Source organism: Cygnus olor, chromosome 5 (genome assembly GCF_009769625.2).
Source record: "Cygnus olor isolate bCygOlo1 chromosome 5, bCygOlo1.pri.v2, whole genome shotgun sequence".
Lineage (NCBI taxonomy): Eukaryota > Metazoa > Chordata > Aves > Anseriformes > Anatidae > Cygnus > Cygnus olor.
In genome coordinates, this window is record NC_049173.1 from 24,134,177 (window position 1) to 24,156,510 (window position 22,334).

A 22,334-nucleotide genomic window follows, 5' to 3' on the forward strand; every position below is an offset into this window, starting at 1 on the left:
GAAGCCAAAGTGCACTCATCGCATTTGGAGTACTCTAAAGACAAGAGGAGGCCTACAAAAGCCTTCCCCCCTGCTTTTTCCCCCCCCTCCCCTGTGTTAGTTTCTCTCTACAACCATGTTACAATCACCATCTAGTTCCCAAGGAGTGTATTTCCCTGCTCCTCTGGCCCTTCTCAGCACTTGCAATCCTCTCAGACATCAGAAAACAAGCCATACACGAGCTCAGCTCTTGCTTGCTCTCAAAGAGGTTCTGCACACTTAGCCCTGTACAGGGCAAACATATTTTTTGTTTAGTAACACTTGTTTTTTTTCCCCCAATTTCCTGGTTTCATCCTACGTTTGCTGTTGTGGACAGTAACAAGGCACGCACAAGAGCCTATAACAGACGTAAGGACTGAGAAGGCACCCAAAAAAAGAGACAGCGGGTAGCCATGCAGCCATCCTCATCCCTGCTTGAAACAAAGATTTCCAATCTCCTTTGCAGGCTGTACATTAGCTGGGAGGTAGAAAAGCACTCATATTACTGGTACAGTGCTAACTGAACCAATACAGACTAGCAGTATAAAAAATATACTCGTGCTACACCAGGGCAGCCTCTCTATAGCCACTGCCCTCATCCTCACGCTGAAAGGAGGTAAGAATATGCAAAGCACAGAAACAAGGATATATTCAAACTAAGCCCACTGCATGTACCATTTCCTCATGGGAAACACCAGATAGATAGGAATCCATGAGCAAAATCAAGACCTGTTGCCCCACAATAATGCTGCACAATAGAAGGAGCCAGTGCTCAATGTCTTCGGAGTCCCTGGAGAGGGCCAGTTCGCGTAACTGGTCTTACTCTACAGGTAAGGAAAGCAAGGATCAAGAAAAGCGAGGACTGTGGTGCCCACAAGTCACTCCCAAGCATGGCAAAACATAGAGCAGAACAACCCCCGAGCCCTGTCCCTGGCACAGGCTCAGACATGTCTCCTGCCTTGCCCTCTAGCAAAAACTCCTTGTGCTTTCTGCATGCTTTCGCCATCATATCTCCATGTTCCTGGGATGATGATGGACTCATTTTGGAAGAGCCACTGCACTGGCCAGGATCAAGATCACAGAACAAATACATCCCAGGTGCCACAACTGCTGGCTGGGACAAAAATGGGCTTGTGCTCTCTAGCAAACTCTCCATAAGCCCTCCTCCTCCTCCATCCAACTAGTGGATCTTTGAGTCGGGAAGAATGCTTATAGTTCAAACAGAGCCGTCTGCTAGACTCAGAGACAGCATTTAGCTTGAAGACATGCAACTTTCAACAATGTCTGACCAAGCTTTCTGTGTCCAACTGTGCCCTCCTGCACTGGGAGGCTGCAATAGCCGAGGTCAGGATTGCAGCAGACTTCTGTGCTGAGTTCATTCCCAGCACCGGGGCATCCCAGGACCCGGTGGGAAGAGTCACCAAGAGACTACAAAAGTTCAGGCCGTTTTCAGCAGTGAGAACATTCAGGGGTTCATTAAGCACAGTGAAGTGAAACACAAACTGGGATGTCCCCAGATAGTAAGCCAAGGACTGGAGGAGTTAAGAGAGAACTTCAAATATCACCAGTAGCAAAGGTAAGCCTTCCCAACACCCATGCAGCACAGGCAGCCTCTGACGCAGGACTAAACTTGCCAGAGCTCAACTTTGTCCAGACACAGCCTGTCCCCTCACTGTTACAGCTACTTAAGTCTGTTCTGCATTAGCTGCTGACACGGGAGACTCGCTGACTACCTGTGAGCTTGACCACCAGTTGGCTTAGAGGCTTTAAGCCCTGATCTTCATTAAATTGCACGCTTCCCTCTTCTCTGTACAAGGGAATCAAGCCTGTAGCTTCACAGAGGAGGTACTTACACTGAATCCAGAGCACACCCAGAGGGCAAAAGCCTGTTTATCTCTGCAGCAAGTGTATTTTGGCCAGAGTGCAGTTCTGCTGCTCCAACATGCCTGTCCAGCCTAGGACACAGCCATGCTTCAGTACTGCAGCCACACTGGGCTTCTCAGCACTCCCAAAAGTTCAAACTTCAAGGAAAACACTCTCAACAATGCTCCTTTCCAGTGGAGGCTGGAGTCCTCCTAGTCCTCACCTACCAGGTTCCACGTGGGCTTCTCCACCTTTTACCAAATGAGATCTATAAATTGCTTCCTGGAAAGTGCTGCCTTGCCTTATTGCCCTTTCATTCCTGGAAGAACCGGGCCGGATTCCTGTGCTAGCTGCTTCTGCAACATCAATCACATGATACTCACACGAGTTGCTGAGCCACAGCAAAACATGTACAGGAAAAAGGGAGGTTTCTCTGGGACCACAGTCAAGATTCACTCTTTTTCAGGTCTCCCTCTATCCTTTCCTACCTGAAAAAGGATATTGAAAATCTGTTCTGCAAATCATTCGTAAATCCATTTCTGAGAAGTCCTATAGTTGCTGCCTATCAAAAAGGACTTACTCAGCTCTCTTGGGTACTTCTGTTGTCTTTTCAGAAGACCTGAACAATTTTTCCTAACCACAGAAGGATGCTTGTCCTCACTCTTCCCCTTCCAGAAAAGGAAACTCTCGTCCACTGGAAGTTTCTTAAACCTGTGAAAAAATAGGTGGTAGAGAGGAAAAAAAATCCCAGCATAGCAATAGGAAACATTTTCTATTTCAGGGTCACTGACATTATTAATCCTATGAAGATCCCTTGACTTGGCTAAAACTGAAGATTTCCCAGGGGATACCCTGGATTATTCATTGCACTTTTAGCAACAAAGACAGGCTCTCTACATCATGATGAGTATTATACCGCACGTACTTCACCTTTCACAAAGAGATTTTCAGTTTGGTCCTCAGCAGGCCAGTACCCACATCACCACCAGCCCAACAGACAACAGTGTAACCCATGAGCCAGAAAATTTAAACATTCTTTAACAGAGAAACATTTTTTCCTCCCTTCTCCATGGCTCCCACATTAGATCTGGGAAACTAAAGCAACGTAAAAACAGAGATGGCTCTGCAATGCTCTGTGCGACCCCTCTTACAGAGACCAGCAGCCATTAGGGCTCATAGTGCACTCCCTCTCACCAGGGCACGAACTAGCATCTCCAACCTCTGTGCAAGCAGAAACATCTCCAAGACCTATACAAACAGGGGCTCGCTCCCAAAATTCAGCACTTCCACAGCACGAGAGCATCCCCACACCCGTAAAACACACCGCACTGTCCCGATCCTCATGAATCTCCCTGCAGGAACCAGCCTGCTGGCACTTTATTTCAAGGCTTTGGGGTGATTTAAACAGAATAACAGGGAGGTCTACAACTACAGCAGAGTCCACTGTCCAGATGAGTTTTTTTTTCTAAAGGCTGATAAACAAACAGTGGAAAGAATCTACTTCCTACCTGAATTTCGTCAAGGTGCAGTCCCAACACTGACTTCACATTCAAGATTCAACCATACACAAGAACAGATGATAAAATTGAGAGCAAGTGGCGAGTAAGATGGTATACATGTACCTGAGGTCTTGAAACGCGCAATGGGATGTCTAATTTATCTGATTATATACCAAGAGTCTGCTGAAGGATGATAATTAGTGCAGAATCAGCATAAAAACTGTAAATAAACGATTGATGGAGGAGTGCGTCTCCACCTTAAAGAAAACTGAGTCAGCAACGGGAATACAGAAGCCCAATAAAATCCCCAAGCAAGCAGGAATATTGACAGAAGAGACCACCACACCAGGAAGGTCAATTAAAGTGTTAAAAGACAGAAAGAGAGATGCTGCAAAGGCAAAAAATACAACACAGAGAAATTGTGACAATGCCCTTGCAGGCTATGTAAGCGTCATGACAGGGATGCTGCAGAGACTGCATTTTTAGATTCCATAAATACCCTCTTCTGAGGAGAACCTACAAGAGGCAGCACAATTCATGATTCAGGCCTAGGGCAGCACAGCATGCCCACGATCAGCATTAGCAAACAGTTCTGCACTGCACTCACATTCAGCTTCCTTGCAGCAGCGAGCTGGGGGGTGGAAACAGCTCCAAACCACTACGTCAATTTTAACTTGCAAGAGGGAACTGTCTAAAAGGAAAGCTTCTTAAAAGGAAATTCAGAAGACAAAGAAACTAACTGCTTGCAGGTGGCATTGAGACTGCACAGAGACACTGAGACACCGCATCAGGGGCTCAGAGTAAGCGTACAGAACATTATCAACACTTTTAGAACAGTAGAAATAAAAGCAACCACGGTTAAAGAGCAAAGAAGGAAAAAGAAAAACCATCACAAACCTCAAAAGCTGTACTTTATCTCCTCAAGCAAGAAAAAGAGGAGACAGCAAGCTGGACAAAACTAAAGTAAAAGCTTAATTAGACCAAAAAAGACTGCGGAACAGCTTGACAAACTAAGTCAAAACTTGATGCACTGCACAATCAGGAAGCCTGCCAGGAAGTCTGGAAGGCCAAGAGATGATCACCACGGAAGGAAAACATTCGAGACAGGGAGAATTAAATGAACTCCTGCATCAGCACTCACTACGTGATTTTTTGGGGAAGTTTCCACCTCAATAGAACTTCTTCACATGGCAAAAAAAAAAGTCTGAAGCACTATCAGTGGAAGACTTTATTCAATTTATTGCAGTTAGTTTGTTCTATGAGGTGTCAGGACCAGATGGGATTCATCCAAACGTTGAGAAGAACGAGACAACAGAAAACCCACGCTACTCACACACAAACATACCGAACTGTTAACTTGGTCCCTTACCAAAACACTCAAATCAGGAATGCGGGAAGGCAAAAGCAACATGAATTTTTAAAAGATCCTGCAAGTGCAGCACTCCCAGGAAACTCCGGGGCGAGCAGACTGCCAGTTTGGCCAAATTGGCAGAAACCGTAACAATCAGAAACCTCAAGTTTACATGTGAATAAATACCAATACAGCGGGCTTTTCAGACACTCTGATTTGAACACAACCTCAGCAAGTTCCCAAACCGAGACTTTTTTTGAGTTAGTGAAAACAGAGCATATCCTCCTCTCTATCTTTTCCTTAGCACTTACCAGGGACCACTGACTGCCCCAGGGCTGCCTGACCTAGACCAAACGCTCCTATGCCCTCATGCACTGTACCTTTCCAAAGAATTGTTTCATGGGGAAAAAAATAATCAAGGGCTTCACCTGCTCTCAGCAAAGAGAGCTCATTGCCTTTGTCAACACACCACTGGAGCTATTCTACCCTTCTAATCCTCGACATCCACAGCGACCAAGGAGACGAGGAATCCTCTAGAAAACCGTGAGGAGTATCATGCTTTGGAAGAAAACAAGTGACACTTGAATCTTTTTAAGGAGTCAGGCTCACCGCTCACACTGATTTACTTGTTTTCTGGCAGATACCTTCAAGCATGTAGGGCTTCACACTTTCGAGATGTTCCTCTCCAGACACAACAGTAAAAATACTTTAGATTTTTTTACTACTAGTATTTGATTATCATCCATTCTAATACAAATGGCTTCATATACCAAGACCTTAAAACAACAGGTGTGAGTCTCCCCAGCTGAATGATGAGAACTGACCTGACAACATTGACACCACAGAAGCAACGTTTCCTAGCGAAAAGCCTACAGAGCAAGCCTGTGCACGGCAACCATCACTCTTCTGGAAACCTCCACCTCGGATAACCACCAGAACTTACCGATTGCTACCCTGTCTCTCCAAAACCCTTGCAGAGAGAACACACGAGCCAAGTGCGGCAACTCCTGTGCTGCCCAGTAGTAACAGATGAGACCAGGTCAGGATGCTGCATAACCCACGTTAGTGGTCTTCTGGTACAAACCACTGCAAAGGTGCAGAATGTAACTGGTAGTGGCAAAAGGACACGTATCTGACCGGCAAGAAGAGGGGGAAGCAGCACAGTTTGATGGATCTGGACACCACATGTCTGGTCACGGCAGTAGAGCCCTTAGAAAAGCGAACAGAAGGGCTCTCCTTCCCGTCCACTGCTCTTAGACATATGGGAGTGGGACTTTGACCCCCACTCGGTACAGACACCGGACAGTTCTGCCAAGGCAATAAAATGCATCAGACCAGGATCTTCACTCACCCTGGGAACCCCTCGGAAGAGGCACGTGTTCCAAAGTCCTGGACACCACAGCCTCTTCCGTTACTCTTGTCAGCGTGTCACAGCTCTGCCCTGTAGCATTTCCTCCTTTTTTAACTACAGGTGTCTCCCATGCTATAACCACGATATTTCACCTTTGCGATAAGGGAATTATAGGGTCATAGCCTGCAGAGAGCAGACAGCCACCGCCTCCCACACCCTGTGACTCCTACTGCACATCAGCCTCCCAGCCCCTTGCTATTAGCACAGGTCCCAGCTGCCTTCCTGCAAGAGACCTACAGTAGAACTGAAGATCCACAGCAAGAGATCTGTGCAAAGCAGAAGCTGCCACTTCCTATCCAGTATATTTTTATTTGCATTGCTGCCCAGAATATGCTTCTTCCACGCCACTGACAGAAATACTGAAATCCGTAAGGGCCCACTGAAATCCAGGCCCACTGAAGTCAATGTACTTAAATGTTTGCACACCACAGTTTAGTCACCTTTTTTGCAGTGTTTTAAGAAGCAGAAAGGACCCAAGTGGTGAGAGGAAAAAATATAATCCAGGCCTCGTGAAGAGGTAAGATAGAGCTTAGGCTTTCTTTTTTTTCCCCAAATCCATTCACACTGATACGAGAGATGAAGTTATTTCTTCAAACTGCACTTGCACAACCAAAGCTCTCCCAGAAGCAAAGTAAACTCCTTCCTGATCATACTTTTTCTGTGGCATCACCTCCTCATACTGTTTAACGTGATACAATGCCAGACAACGAAGACCACTTCTCCAGGCAAGTCACTCAGGGCCTCTCAGCACTGAACACACCTCCCGGTTTACTGGGGAAGAAATGCAACGCAGTAAAACAGCAGCAGCAGATAAGAGACAGTAAAGCAGAAGAGGGGTTTCGGCTCCAACAGCCACCTCAGCAGCTGCTGAGGTACTCAGCCGGGATGACACTTGGGTCAAGGACCTATTACAGTCACATAACAGAGCCAGTCTCCAAGGATCCTGCAGGGCAAGTACTAAGGGTGCCATAGGGCAGCCCCTCCCAGCAAAAACACTGCTGTCATTCATTTAACACCCCTGTGAGTTAAGCTCAGCAAAACCCAAAAGCCAGCTGCTTCTGTGAGGGAAAAGGGTGAGCTGCTTTTGGCGTGTGGCTGGGGAGGGAGCACCAGATGAAATGAGCAGAAAGAGATAATTTCAGGTTCCTGTGCTCATTTATAGAAGCTCGGGCATTCCTGGGAAAGCCACGTCACTATTTGGTCAGCACACCCTCCCGCACTGAGCCACGTCCAGGACCTCAGAGAGCTGCCCACACAGCACTCCTTGTGATCCCAGTGGCCCGATCCACCCTGCCCTTCTTTGCAGGAAGGGAAAGGAGCCAGGGCTGGAAAATAGCACCTCTAACTATTGCCACTACTGGCTCCTCAGTAAAGTCTTCACTGTCCTAAGAGCTAAAACCCCAGGAGATGCAGGGCCATGACTACCACCTGTCCCTATTTCTAACGGGGATCAGATCTCATCTGAAGAGATGGGGAGCCCCTCAGCAGGGAGGGAAGAGCAAATGAGCTCTAGAAAGAAGTCTGCCTGAAGAGATGAATCCCACTGGACATGCTCCGTTTCCACAACGCTTCTTGGACTTTCAGATGCTGCCTTACCTGAAGGGCAAACAGCACAGAAGAGGGTTAGTAAGGAGGCAAAACAGCACAAAAGCAATGGCCATTCAGATGTTGCAGACCTGATTACTCACAGACACTCACCCCGCACCACCCCCTGCAGATTCTTTCCCTCATTTCAAAACACAAGGAAAGGACCTACCAGGAGAGAGAGAACATTTCATTCATGCTTTATCATTCACTTTGCCCACTTCAAAATCCATCACCTCATTACTGCTAGACTAATGCTCCCAGCCCTATGCAGATAGCACCTAAAATCTCTGCCTCAGGCTGTCTCTTTAACAGAAGTCCTAAATCACCTAAGTCGCAGAGGCATCCCAGCTCCATCTGAACAAGGACAGACCCCACCCAGAGCTCAGTAAGCTGCTGCATCATTTTTCCCCCTCAGGCAGAGACAAACATGAAATTGAAGTTTTCTTTCCTCCTAGTCCATCAACAATTTTTATCAACTCCTTCTAAAAAATGAAGCATCAAAATTACAGCAGACAAATCATCCAACAGCCTGAATCCTTACCACAAGTCCCCCAGTCAGAATAGAGAGAACCAGGAAAAAGGTTGATTTTGATTAAAACAAAACAAACAAACAAAAAAATACGCTGGTGGCAGAGCAATACAAAGTCACAAACACAAATGTCTTTCATTGCTCCAGCACAACACAGTTAACACAGCGTTCTTAACGCCAACAGGCCTGAACAAACGTTGCCCAAGCATGGCAGTCCAGCACATGCCACAGAGGCTGATGCAGAGCGCTGAGGAATTCCAGTACCTGACCAGCTGGCTCCAGCTCATAATACCTCAAATAGTCACAAGAATTCACCTCATTACTTAAACATCCCCACCACAGCAGAGGTTAGTGCCATCAGGCCACAGCACCGTTTCCTCACCCCCAAAAGGCAGCAAAGCAAGTATTTTAAAGAAAGGAACAAGGCCTGCTGCTCCAGCAAACCCATACTCCTGCAAACGCTAGCATCTCAGAGAGTAATTCTTTTCAACTGCAGTCTTGCTACCAGAGAAAATGACAGGTCAATCTCCCTCTGAGGTGGAAACCAGAAGCCCAACTGCTGGAAGCAGCACAGCCCTGATGCATACCACTCTCTCCCACCCAACTCTCACGCACGGGACTAATGCAGATATCCAGCACCACGTTTCTCCACAGGTGACACTGCTGATGATGTAGAAGACCCACTACCACTCACGGCTGCATTTCTGACGCATGTCGGTCAAATTCCTCACAAATTAAAACACAGCTGAAGGGCATCACTCTCCTGTTTCCTTACCCTAGAACTTCAGCCTGAGGAAAGGTGCCCATGTAGATTTTTCTTGGTCTTTTAAATCAATAAATTGCTAGTAATATTTTAACAACATTAACAATCTTATGTCAAAGTATCCAATTTACAGGTAAATCCCGTTCTATACCAACCCATATACGAACTTGCAGGGACAAGGAAAAAGAATACAACAGCTTGTGCATTTCTCTGTTAAAATAGGAAGAAGTACAATGTAATGTAAACCAGCAGTAGGTAAACAAAGAGACTGTGATAGCCTCTGCAGGTGTCCGTACTCTCCTCTTAAAGTAGTTAATCAGCATCCCTTTGAGAGTGCTCTATCTAATCCTTCTTTGCACTTCAGATACCACAGCCAACACACCATGACCAGAAAAGAGTGAGGAGAATCTGACATTATCTACTAGGATTTTTTTATTTTTATTTTTTTTAAGATATTTAACACACCATCTGGCATTTAAATAATTTACTATTGAGAGTTGAGCTTGAATCTGAAGGTTACTGTCACACAGCAAGCAATCGCCGTGTCCTGAAGGGACATCAGCCCAGCAGTCACGGATGGATGAGCGGAGCAGCAGGGCTCCCCTCAGGACAGCACTGCTGAGTGCAGTTTAAGGTGGATAGGATCATAAAGAGGGCAGGTGTATCAAACAAAGAGGCAAACTGCTCTGCTCACCCATGTAGCTGCTGGTACCTCTGCCAGACAGGGATCTTAGTGCTTGGCATTTGATAAATAACCATGTCAGAGATGTCAACCTTGAGGATCTTTAACTTGGACTGTAACGAAGTAACATGGTTCTGAAAAGAAAACCATACAGTTGTTAATGAATGAGCAGAGGGAATAATTTGCCACACTGGCATACTGAAATTACAAACCCACCATACTATGCCTTCACTGTCACTCCCTAAAATACACTCTTTAACTACAGACTCAGGAAAAAAAGGAAGCTTCTGTTTCTTCCCCCTGCTCAACCTCACTGCTAAGCAAAATAGCTACTTTTCACTCACTGTAATTATGCACATCAGGACCCTTAATTAAGGTAATGAAGTGAATAGGTCCTTGCTATGGAGTACACCCTGCCTTTAGTCATTGCCATTTCTTGTCTCCCTGATTCTCTAAAAGGAAAGTTCGGGCTTACAAAGCAAGGGTTATGTACTGACCCGTGGCCTCACTGCAATGCCAGTTCAACCCCCAGAGCAGTGCGGAGAACCAAACTTTTAACCAAAGTTTGCCTTTCACAATTGTTAGGCTAACCCACTCCTTTCAGGATGATGAAGATACTACCTACGCATATAGCACAGGCTGAAAACCTCATTGTTTGGATTTCTTATGCACACTATTGAGTAATTCCACCTGAATAAAAAAAGGAAAAGTCTGACAGTGAAATGCTCAGTTACTTATTTACTCCTAAATCAGCAGTGTTCACGCCAAGTTAAATGCCTTCCACTCTAAAGATTCATTTAAAACACATAAAAAACAGGCCACTAGCTTGAGTGGTAAGAGCGAAGAGGGAAGCTTAGATTCACCCGGAGGAAGATGAGCATGATTTCTCTTTCCAGAGAAGATTTCTCTTTCCAGTAAGCCAGAGCCTGCCTAACACAGTTCCACAAACGTCAGTTCCTCAAGTGTTATCTCCGAGCATTCACCTCTTTTTGCTACAGCAGTATCTCAATCAGTACAGAAAGCCAGGATCTTGGGGAAAGGAGACCTCAAATCTTGCTGATAATTTTGTGTGCTGTAGGAAGAACCATGCTTTACAAACTACCCAAACTGCAAGAAACACTAAAATCTGAATGGAGCCCACCCACAGCCCAAACCAGAGTCAGCTGAAGGAAGTGTGCAGTCACATGGAAAGGATTACATCAAGTGTTGGAAGTTAGAGGCACGGGTCTAGCTAAGCTGCTAATGCCAGACTACTTCCCTCTTCTTCATGTCAGTGTCACAGAGCTGGCCTCACTTCTCTTATGCCACGCTGCATCAGCATTAGTCTATCTGCTTCAAGCAGCAGGGATCAGTGGGTGTTCCAATGCAAGGGTCAGCAAGTCATTTCCCTGATCCTTTCAAAACTGTGAAAAAATTATCTCCTCCAAGCACTAGCTAGCTACCAGAAAAGCACGTTACAGCTTGAGCAAGCGTGAGCCACTGGCCCCCCTGACCTGCCTTTATACAAGAGTGCTCGGGGACCTTACCTCCTCCTAGCCTGGTGGAAGATTCGCTTCATTTCAAAACAACTGTTTGTGGAGACTCCGTGCCTTACTTTTAAGGGAGAGAAGTTGGTTAAAGGCCTTTTCCCCCTTGGCCCAGTCACAAGCACTGTCTTCTGGAGACAGCTATTCTCTTTCGTCCCATCTAGTAGCCAGCAGGAGTAGGATATTGCCATGTCAAATCCCAATGCAACCGCAGTCCTGAGATTTGCTGGACACTCTGCTGAAAGCATGTTTCGCAGCACTGCGCTTCCCTCTCCAGTCCATCCCCGGTGCTACCCAACCACACCGCTGGAGCAGAGACTCACAGACAGGGGAGCAGGAGGGAAACAGATGACTTCAAGGCCCAGCACTGCTTGATGCCAACCCTTGCACCACCTCCAACTTCGCAGACCCAGGTCCCACTCACCTTGGCCACCACACCCACCCCACAGCCAAACCGAAGCCATGTCCCTCCCCGTCCAGGCTCCGAGGGGAGCTTTGTCCAGGTGCCTCTTCCCCCAGCTCCGGCCCCCCAGGAGGGAGCACACACAGGCCCTGTGTATCTCCTCCTCGGCTTGTCACCTGGCCCCTCGGCACTCCCTGGTCCCCTCCAGGTGACACCCAGCCCCACCTGGGCAGCTGCCGCCCCTTACCTGGTTCCCAAAGACAGCGATGGAGCAGGCGGTGGAGACCTCGCGCGAGCCGAACCAGACGGAGGCGATGTACGAGGGCATGCCCAGGATGAAGACCTGCGCCAGGGAGCAGATGACCTGCCCCAGCACCGTGACGGGGAAGAGGTGCGGCCGCAGGCTGCCCAGCTTCACCCAGGCGCCCAGGGCGTTGAGGGCCGAGCCGGTGAGGGCGATGAGGCGCAGACCCCTCTTGTCCAGCAGCCAGGCGACGGGGAAGAGCAGCGGGATGTAGGTGAGCATGTAGCTCATGGACAGCCAGTCGATGGCGAAGGCGCTCACGCCGTAGAAGCGCATGAAGACGTTGTTGATGCTGCCGTACTGGATCCACTGGAAGGCGTTACACAGCGAGTAGCTGCTGAAGAGCAGCAGCACGGCCCAGCGCCGCCGGGACACCCGCACCTCGCCGGCGGCCCCCTGCCCGTGCTCGTCCCCGCCGGGCTCCGCCGCCGCCACCCCCGGCGCCTGGAGGCTCTCCTGCCGCACCATGCCGGCCCCGCTCGGCTCCCCGCAGCCAGCCCCGGCCGAGAGGCCGAGCACCTAGCCGGGAACCCCCGGCCGGCCGCCCCTGCCCCTGCCCCTGCCCCTGCCCCCGCCCCCGCCCCCGGCCCGGCCCTCCCGCCCCGCCCGCCGCACCGCCCCTGCGCGGGGCCGCCTCTGGGCCGCGGGGAGCGCCGTGTGGAGGGGCGGTGTCAGGGCCCCGAGGGCTCCGGGTGGCCTCCGGTAGTCCCGGAGGAGTGCCCGCGGTGCTGTTTGCTCCAGCCGCGGTGCCTGTGCCCAGAAACCGCTGCACCTTCCCCAGCGCTGTGGCACGCTGCTGCAGAGGCAGGCTGAGCGAACGGGGAAGTGTTCAGCCGCCAGCCGGGGTGTTCAGCCCTCAGCCCTGGTGTTCAACCCTCAGCCAGGGTGTTCAGCCCTCATCTGTGGTGTTCAACCCTCAGCCAGCATGTTCAACCCTCAGCACTGCTCACCTCACAGCAGGGATAAAAGACCCCCCCCCCCCCCCCCCGAACACCAAGGTGCCCCTCTGCAAATCAAAGGCACCAGGCAGTCCATGGCCTCAATGCAGCCCATGGAGACACATCCCCACACAAAGCTGGCTGCCCAAGGCCCCTGCCAGCGCCCACAGATAAGCAGTGGTGGCAGGGACACAGTGTTCGAAGGCACAAGGGAGGGTATTGGCGTGCTTTCTAAGGCCTGGTGCAAGACAGGCCGCAGTAGACATAAATAAACGGGAGTCACAAAAAGGGTGCGGATTGGCCCACAATTTTGGTCAGGGACAACACTGTACAGGTGTGTGTAGCCTCTGACCCAGTCTGAAATGCTGCTGTGGATATTTGGAGAATGAAGCGTTTTTGTTTTTCACTTGAGTTGGCTTTCAGTGAGTTTTTATGATGTGGCACGCCACGAAATGAAAACACGCAGTGAAGTCAGAATTAAAGCATTTCAGCTCGACTGAAGCAAAACAGCCAGAAGTGATGTTTGTTTTCATCCTCACAGGGAACTCTCAGTCAGTGAGTCAGCTCATGTTTTCCAATTGCTTTAGGAACATGTCACCATGGCAGATTACTGCCTAGAGATTACTTACAATCTGTAGTTCTTTCAATTAACATTGTTATCTGAATTGTATAAAGATTGCTCAGCATAAGCGTTAAAACATGGACTTGATTGCACGCTAGTGTTGTTCAGCTCTCTTCCAGCATTAAACGAGAAGCTCAAAGTTCACTTGAAAATATGTGAGTGATGACCTGTCTTTAGGACGTCATAATCCTGAAACAAAATTTTAGGTCAGAGATGAAAAGGTGATATTTCTTTGGCTTGTATTTACTTTGTGGACCACTATCAGAAGTTACTGGCGCCATCCTCCACATTATCCACCTGACTGTTGACAGGTTCTAAGGCAGATGCTCAGCTTTGGTGCCTTTTTATCATTACTTGCTAAGCAATCAAAAGAAGAGAAGCTTTGGACAAACTAATTCCAAGGAGAGCAAAAGTCACCTTAAGTGGCTCTTGCTGTCTATCCTCACAAAGGTCATATCTTGTCATATATGGGTTTTCTTACTCACAGGAGTGGCCAGAAAGCACAGCTGGAAGCAAGTAAAATCAGTGCAACCCCCTCTGTGTAGTCTGCTGAAAGCACCTCAGAGCAGAGCTGCAAACCATCCTGTTCTGCTCCTTCAGGTCACCTGCCCATGGCTTTGCCAGTGAGCCTCCAGCCTCACCTGGGGAGCTCATGGTATTGGTACAACATACAGCATTATTGGCCTTTTAAATAATAACCAAGAAAGGCAAATTTAGAAGCAAGAGCCAGAAAAGAGGTTTTCAATTCCATTTATTGTTAGGTTAGGCATCCAGATTTACTCCAAGCTCTGGACTGAGAAAACAGAAAGGACAGAGGAATTTGTTCTCCTGATAAATAAATCTATAAATTTATCAGGAGTGTGATGAGCGATAGTGGTGAAGAGAGCACAGAGGTGAAATGGAAAAGAACTGTCATGGACCAATAGCTACTTAGTCTGAGAACTTTTAGGATAAAATAGTACAGAAATTTACCTTTTAGGTTCATCAAATCTTAAAAGATCTATACAAGATTCCCCACAATATTACAAAGGAATCAAAGTTACCCAGAGGTTATGAATATCATTGGCTAAAGAGTGGTCGAAAAAGAAAGATCGAGAATAGAAATAAACAGACAATTTTAGCATGACAAACTGCATTTGCTCAGAGGAGTGTCATTTGTTAATAATCCTGAAAGCAGAGGGGGGAGCAAAATTTGCAGATGGCAAGACATTATTTTTGTGTTGTTCAAGACCAATTTAAATGTCACCTACATTTTGTATGTAGGTCATACAACTTCAGGACTGTAGCTTTAGCTGTCCAGAACTGAAAGTGTTATCACAGTCCTTGGCATCTTTAATTTGTAAGCCAGGAATAACCCAGAATAATGGAGTTGTGTCCCATATGGAAATCTGTAGACAAAGAGCTCTTGGCAGCAGAAAGGAAGAAATCAGTGACCATCCAGGACTGAGCATTGTTTGTAGGCTTGGGTCACAGAAAAGAGAGGGAAAAAGAAAAAGTAAAAAGAGTGTAATTAAAGAAAAAAAAAGTTTTGACACTGGCATGCATTAGGAAAACATTGAGGGCAGATATATTTCTTCACATGACTAAAGGAAGAAAAAGGGCACACACAGAAAAATCTTTAGATATGTGAGGGGAATAAGAAATACACTTAATACACTTCGGTCCTCTTCCTCCTGCCAGCCCTATTCCAAAGGAGAGTCAGAAACAGTCTGTCATCCTGAGTTGCCTCCTAGTCCCACCTTCAGCTCCTAAATTTCTCCCTAAACTCCTCAGTTTTACCAGTCGCCACCAAAAAGTTCATAGCGGAGCAGAGCCTGCCAAGTAGGAAGCCTTCTGCTCAGAGCAAACCACTGTCTTAGTCCAAACAGCAAAGTCAAAGAGTAAATTAAGAATGACTAAAACACAGCCCCTACTGAAAATAACAGCTGAAAGCAGAAGCATGAAGGCCGCGCTCAGACCCTGGTGACTGGAGCCTGTCAAGCCAAGCAGCCCTGAATCCCCCACAGTCAATTCAGTCGAGTATCATTCATATACATAGGCCCACACTTCCCAGAACTCCTCTCCTCTGGTTTCAGGGCTGCTTGTTTCTGGCTTTATGAACTCTTCAATCACCCCTTTATATCACTCGCCAATTTCTGGACAAAAATAAAACTCCTATGCTTTGCATTTCTTCCCCTCTTCATTGCCGCATCTGTTTCTACTCAGATAAACCTCTCTCTCTTCTAGAAGCAGCACAGCAGCTGCCTTTGGATTTCCCCAATCACAGCCTCTTTATATAAAAATTTCTTAGCCATGAAGAATTATTTATATTTCAGGACAACCCCTTGAAGTGAATTTTAAAGCTAGAGGGAAATCTCCTGTGTAGCGAGGTTGGCACAAGTACTAACAGAGGCTGCAGAGTTCTGTAGCCAAAAGCATCTGTGAAGGTTGGAAGGCACTAAACCATAGGCAGAAGCAGGTCCCAACTTAAATGTAACTTGTTAGGCCATCAGATAGAGCCTAACATCTCTGGCTTCCTTACTGACCTCAAGAAAAAGCCAGCTTCTGACACTCTTGGAATACATTCTGCCTTCGTGACCAATGAGGATATGCAGCTTACGTTCTGTAAGGGGTGAAGAATATGCCTTGGAATGAGCTTGGTTTTCTCAAAGCTCCCCCAAAAGACGTAAGTCTAGGGATGATGTTGGGATGATGTGTGATAACACAGCTTTCTGATTTCTGGTGGATAACAACAGGCAAAGATGTTGAATGGGTGGTGGGAACTGACTTGGAAAGTGTGAGGAAGGCACATTAGCAACTTGTTCAGGAGAGTGATTCCTTTTCCCTCTCAAATTGGGTCAGAGGCCCAAGGAGTAGGTGGCCAAAAGGTGGAGGTTGCCAGGGGAAAAGTGGGTGCTTGGAGATCTGCTGGATCTTCCAACCACACAGTTACTGCAGGGATGTCAGAGGAAGCTTGGGCTTCTTCCGAATGGGAAGTGTGTGCAGTCACAGGATCAAAGGATGTCCCTTGCTCTCAAATTCACAGCAGTGATTTGTGCCTCAAATCTTGTAATTGCACTTGAAAGATTTAGTTAGCACAGGTCTTAGGTGGCCTTATCGCATTTTTGACTGATGGGATTAAGGCCTAGAAACAATGTCAGAAGACCTCCCCTTTCACAACAGGGAAGATTGCAAGGTCTGTGTCAGGGGAGGCTGCCACAGATAAGTTAGACATTAAAACTCAGTGTCTTTATCAGAGGAAAGGAAAGAGGGAGAAAGCTGGGCCATACATGGGTTTAGGCTGATAAGGACAGCGGCTGGGGAAACATTTTGAAGGTGTTTTAGCTCCTGACCTTAGAAATTGCAGATAGAGGGGCATGTGTTCGTAACCGCAGTGCTGCAGCAGTCCCACCAGGAAGGACAACACTTCCACTGGGTCCAGCGCCCCGAGGGCTTAAGTGGAGGTCTTCAGAAGCCACCATTCGTGCCTCCAGCCCCTGCAGCAGGATCCGAGCCCGACCCTTGTTCCAGGCCAGAGCAGGGAAGGCTGCGAGCCCTCTGCTGGCACCTGTGGCTTTCTGCATCCCACCAGCCTTCAGAAAGCAGGAGCCAGCACACAGCTTACAAGTCCAGTGGGTTGGTGTGTTACCGTGCGTTAAATAGACGATTATTTTCATACCCTAAACCTTTACGAGTCTTTCCTGTTATATTTCTTGTGTAGAGATCCGGGGACACAGTGACAAAGGGCTACATTTACAACTGCAGCGTGCAGGCCCCGCAACATTCAAAATTATGCAAAAATTTCCCTTACACAAAGCAGGATGGCTCGGGTGCACAACCTGGAATCTCACCTCTGGAGACTGCCGGCCTCAGAACCACCGGAGCTGGTCAGGGAACGACTCTGAGCACCCAGCCTCAGGTGCTCAGGTCCAGCTCAGGTGTGGTGTTGTACGGAGGAATCGCGCAGGCCTGAGCTGCAAAGAGTACACGGGGCTACACAACTGGCATGCTAATATTCACGCCTTCCTTCTTGCAGTGAGAAAAAGGCAAAAGAGGAGTGTACGGGATGGAAGAGCACTTAGAGCCCTGGTTCCTCAGATGTGCCGGTTGTTGGTTAGTGCACACCCCTCGAGATGCAAGGCAGTTACCCTACCTCTGCATGGCCTTCTGCAGACAGATGTCAACTTGTCTGCCCCATGCTCAGATCTGGCCAGATGAGAACCAGCTCTCATCCAAAAGTGTGTAGCTGTGGTTAGTGCGCTGTGCTGCTTCAGCTTCTAAGCCTAGCTCACAACTTTTTCCTGCGAAAGGCCGTGGAGACAGCCATGCATGGTCTCTGTTGGCTCTGTCTTTGGAGCAAAACCACCTCCCTTCTCTGCTGTGCACCAGGCACGCACATGGAGCATGAACACCTCTCTGCTCAGTGCAGAATAAAAGAAGTGAAAAAAGAGCCAGCTAGACTCAAAACTCAGCCACAGTCTAGATTTACATCCCCAGTCCAGATCAGGGTCACAGATTAACCCCAAATGCCAAATTCTCGAAGTATATAAACCCTTCTTACTCAGCATCCTCCAGCCTTGATCTCAGTGAGTCATACCAGTTCATGCCAATGACACAAAAAAAAAGGTTTTCATCTCCTAATGCTTGCAGCTGGCATTAATGAATTCATAATTAAAGAGTGCTGGAAATGTACATGGCTCAGTACCAAACTCAGGCATGTTCCTCTTCTTCCTTCCACTCTCAATTCAGCAAAAAGGAGAAACCCAGGACAAGTACTGGGGACCAGGGTACCATCACTGGGTCTCAGAAGAGAGTAAAGAATTGGTGCAGGGGCTGGGAGGAACACCCCTTGTCTCTGCGTGGCTGTCTCTGAAGTGGTAAGAGTCTCAGCAGCTGGCATCTGCAATATCAGCTTCAAGAAAAATGATGTTATGTAGGAACCTTAACACACTGGTTCTGACCCTGCTCTGGCAGGAAATGAATATACATTGCCTACGGCTTAGTTTGGTAGGCTTTTGATTAACCTGATTTTGATACAACCTCACGTATACAAATGCCACTGCCTACCTGCTCAGATCCTGGCCAGAGCATTAATAAACAAGGTGGCAACAACATGGCAGAGCAAGAACACAGAGCACGCAAGCACCATGTTGTTTTCTAGGAGAAAGTCTCACTATTTCATGCCACATTTGCTTTCTCTCTCCTTGCTAGCTTTTGATTTGTTTCTCAGCAGTGATTCCTGATCTTCTTTGAACTCTGAAATATCAGCATGCAGACAGTATTCTTGTACAACCAGTGCTGCTTTGGACACTATGCTCATTCCAAGAGACAGAGGGAGAGTCTCTTTTGTGGGCTGTTGCTTCGGTTCAGTATGCAGGAGATGATCCTCTTGCTGATGCAGGCTGGCAACGCTAGCAGAAGTGACTTCTGAGACAGGCTTTGCAAAAGGAGTGTATAAATACTCTGGAGCCACAGCAAAGTGGACAGCAGAGCTGCCTGGTCTGTCCTTTGCCAAATTAAGACATATGCCTTGACTTCTCTTCTGGCTCCTTGCATACTCTGCTTGGGTATTACCCCTTTTTCTCCCCTTGAGAGAGAAAACTGAATAAATTGACCTGCATAGATTTGGAGGGAGGACATCACAGTGATGACAGCTGGGACCATAATAGCTGCATATAATAGGAGGAATGTACTTTCCCCTGGGCTGGCTCTGTTTCTCCCCACCTTGACACCGACCCCATCAGGAACCTGCAGCTGAGCTGAGGAGGATGAAGCAGAAAGGGAATACCAGGCTTAAATAGTGCCCTGGGCTTCCCATCTGGGGAGGTACGTTAAGCTTACGTCAGCACCGGGTGTCATATCTTTATTTATCTTACCATAGAAGCAGCCCTGAAATGCTGAGCCTGAATCCTTGTGAAGTGCTGAGTGTGTGCTTTTCAGGGGGATGGAAAGGAAGAAAATGGTTGCACCTTCTGTATTTCGTGACTTGCTGCCCTTCTGCGGAGTCACCTGAGCGCCGTGGTCTGTGGGAGGTGCCGAGGTTCTGTGAAGGACATAAGGGAAAACACAGCTCTCGCGTCCTCCTGCTCCTCTCTCCAGCCTCTGGCTGTGTCAGCAGCTCTGTGCCTCTCTTTTGTCCTGCTGCAGAGGAGACACCGGGCAGTCCATAAATTTGGAGACAACTTTTGCTAAGGCTTGAAGGGCATCCACAGTGGCTGCCACCCGGTGCCACCTCCTCCCTGCCCTCACTGCTCTCTCAGCCCCCAGGTGTCAGGCTTTCAGCTGACTTTGCCCAGGATATATCCCCAGCAGAGCCCAAGCACTTTACAAGAGCTTTCCCGGGTATCTCAGTGCTGAACTCCACCATTCTCATCTCCTGCACGACAGAGGATCAGCGAAGTTATCACATTTCCACTTGGGGCCTGACCATCCCCCAGCAGCAGCCTTCACACAAGTTAATCTTGATCCTCCCCATTTTTTCCACGGGGTCTGGTGTCAGCCAGGCTAAACTCAAAGGCACTGTGCCGTACAGGAGTGCAACCAGAAAGGTTTCTGGGCTGTGAGGCGAGCAGAGCTCAGCCTGCGCCCAGCAGAGGTCGGCACAAACGCAGCGTTTTGGCAGGCTGTGACAGCAAGGAAGAGCAATCTTTCCACTTTGCCTTGCTTCGCTCAAAAAGAGCCTCTCTGCCTGCTGCAAACCCTCATCACTGCTTTGAGAGAGCTCTTACTTAAATGAGGGACAACGTGGTGCAGCAGAAAGGCACTGACAAATGGCCGCAGCCTGCCTGGAAGGAAACAGGCCCAGCAGCACCCCGTTTCTGTGCCCAGACACGTCCCCTTCCCGGGAGCAGCACCCTGCTCCTGGAGGCTGGGCATGGCCACGAAGTGCTCAGAAGGCCCTTTAGAAGTGCAAAAGACCACTGAAATGAAATTCGAACAGAATTGCAATCAAAGCAATGGAAGATGACTGCCCTGCTGGGCCACCACCCTGTCCTTCGCTCCTCGTTTGAGCTTGTTAACAGCCCATTTGGTGACAACAGGGAGGGCCATGCCGGAGGACAGGGATCAAAACTATTCGGTGAGGGGCCCAGGAGCCTGGGAAAGAGAAGCAAGAAGCAGCAGAGGTACAGCGGTGACGGGGGATCTCCTCACCTGGCCTGAACAAGCAGCTTGTGCAGCATGGCCTCAGGACAACACCTTTTTATCAGCTACTGGTTGAAAGCATGGTGACCCTGAGCGGATGTGCTGTCCCCGTTGTTTGGGTGCTCGGGTCTGTCTCCTAGGCAAACCACTCCTCACAACACAGCAAGACAACCTCTGAGATGCCTAAGAATAACCAGCAAGAGCGGAGAGGTCAAAAACCGCTTGAACCATGTAAATCATCTTCTCTGACTGAGACTGGGGCAAGGACAAGTCAGATTGGAAGTTGCTTGGCCTGGCACCAACGCCGAGTGCTTGGCCGATGCGGCCGAGTGCTTGGCCGATGCGGCCGAGCACAGAGCTGCCTGGAGGCCTTCCAGCTCGCGGCCGGCCATGCAGAGGATGGGCACCCTGGCTGATGATGCCAGGACTATTGTTTAGGTTCTGGAGAGGATGTTGTTGCAAACCCGTCTCCCAGTCTCACCGCTTACCACTTATTTTCGTTCTGAGTCGCAGTAATAAGCCTGAGACGTTACCAGTGAGTAGTCTAGCAATTCTGTGGGCATTTCAGAGAACCCCACCCAGCCTGCAGGATCTCAGACCTTGACAGCTCTGCAACAAAAATAGTGCCTTTGTGTCTGTGTGGTACGTGTGCATAAGCCTAGGACCGTCTCCGTCTGCAGCTAAAACCAAGCTTCGCATCTAATAGCCACAGAAAACACAACGGCTGGCAGCAGGGATGGCGGTTTCACATTATTGTCAGTGATACTGCATTGTAAGTCAGTGCAGGCTTTGCTGGTGCTGTGCTGCATCCTTCAGTGAGGAGAGAGAGCCTATGGTGCCCTGCACAGCAACCCCAAGCGAGGCAGCAGTAGCTCTTTTCTCTGGTTCTGCATCACCCAGCAAGCACAAGTGCATCAGACACCTGAGGAACAGCAAGGAAAAAATCCAGGAGCAAACCCAGTGGAAGCTGAAGGAGCAGAAGTGGAGCCTTGTAAGCCCCTGTAGAGCTCAGGACGGTCGTCACTGCCAGGCTTAAAGGTCCAAATCCCTGAGAAATGCAGTTTGGGAAGGGTCTTTGTAGACTGGATGGCTCCAAGCAAGGCCCGTGCAGGGGACCAGCAGCTCTGGCTGCTGCATGAATAGATGGCGTGAAGCCTCCTGGTGTGAGATCTAGCAGAGAGAGGAGGTGCAAGACGCTGAAACTGCTCCTGAGGCTTTGTTTTTTCTAACATGGAGCCTGTAGGTGTATTCTGGGTGTCTCCTACCCCAGCTGCCACCATCCTCTCCTGTGTGTGAGCATCCCAGCGTGATCTCCCCCTGTGCCAGCACTGCTTCTGTAGGGCGCTGACACCTGGGCTGAGGAGCTGACACCCACCCGGGCGTCCCCAGCAACGGTGCTTCCCATGCTGGCTCTCCAGCTGGAGGCAGGAGGTTCTCAAACCTCTTCAGAGGCCACAGCAGGAGAAATCGCTGTGCTTCCTGCACCTCTCCTGAGGATGGCTCCCTCAGGCACAACAAAACTTTGTTATCATCCCGCTGGTGAAAATGGGCACACCATAGCATACTACAGACTTTTCCTGACTGCTCTCAGGGGCTATGCTGATGGGCCTAAACCCATCTGGAAATATGCCCCTTCTCCTTGCCTGAAAGAAGGGTACGTAGAAACTGAGGCATTTAGCTCAGTTCCTCAATTAGAAGCCTGCTTGTGGTACCCTA

The 22,334-nt window shown here is 48.6% G+C and overlaps 1 protein-coding gene across 5 annotated transcripts in view; it reads right to left on the reverse strand.

Annotated features, from left to right (window-relative positions):
- The window catches only part of FLVCR2 (FLVCR heme transporter 2), a 34,473-nt gene extending 21,984 nt beyond the window's left edge, over positions 1 to 12,489 (reverse strand). For 3 of the 5 annotated variants that reach the window (XR_005820190.1, XR_005820191.1, XM_040558362.1), the window contains exon 1: positions 11,880 to 12,488. Coding sequence is in view for 3 of the 5 variants with exons in the window: in XM_040558362.1 (XP_040414296.1) it covers positions 11,880 to 12,404 (525 nt within the window). In the remaining 2 variants the exon portion in view is untranslated. Of the gene's footprint in view, positions 1 to 2,264; positions 2,370 to 2,461; positions 4,039 to 11,879 lie in introns of those variants that run through there. The other 2 variants (XM_040558364.1, XM_040558361.1) reach the window with 2 other exon arrangements.
- Positions 12,490 to 22,334: the final 9,845 nt, after the last annotated feature.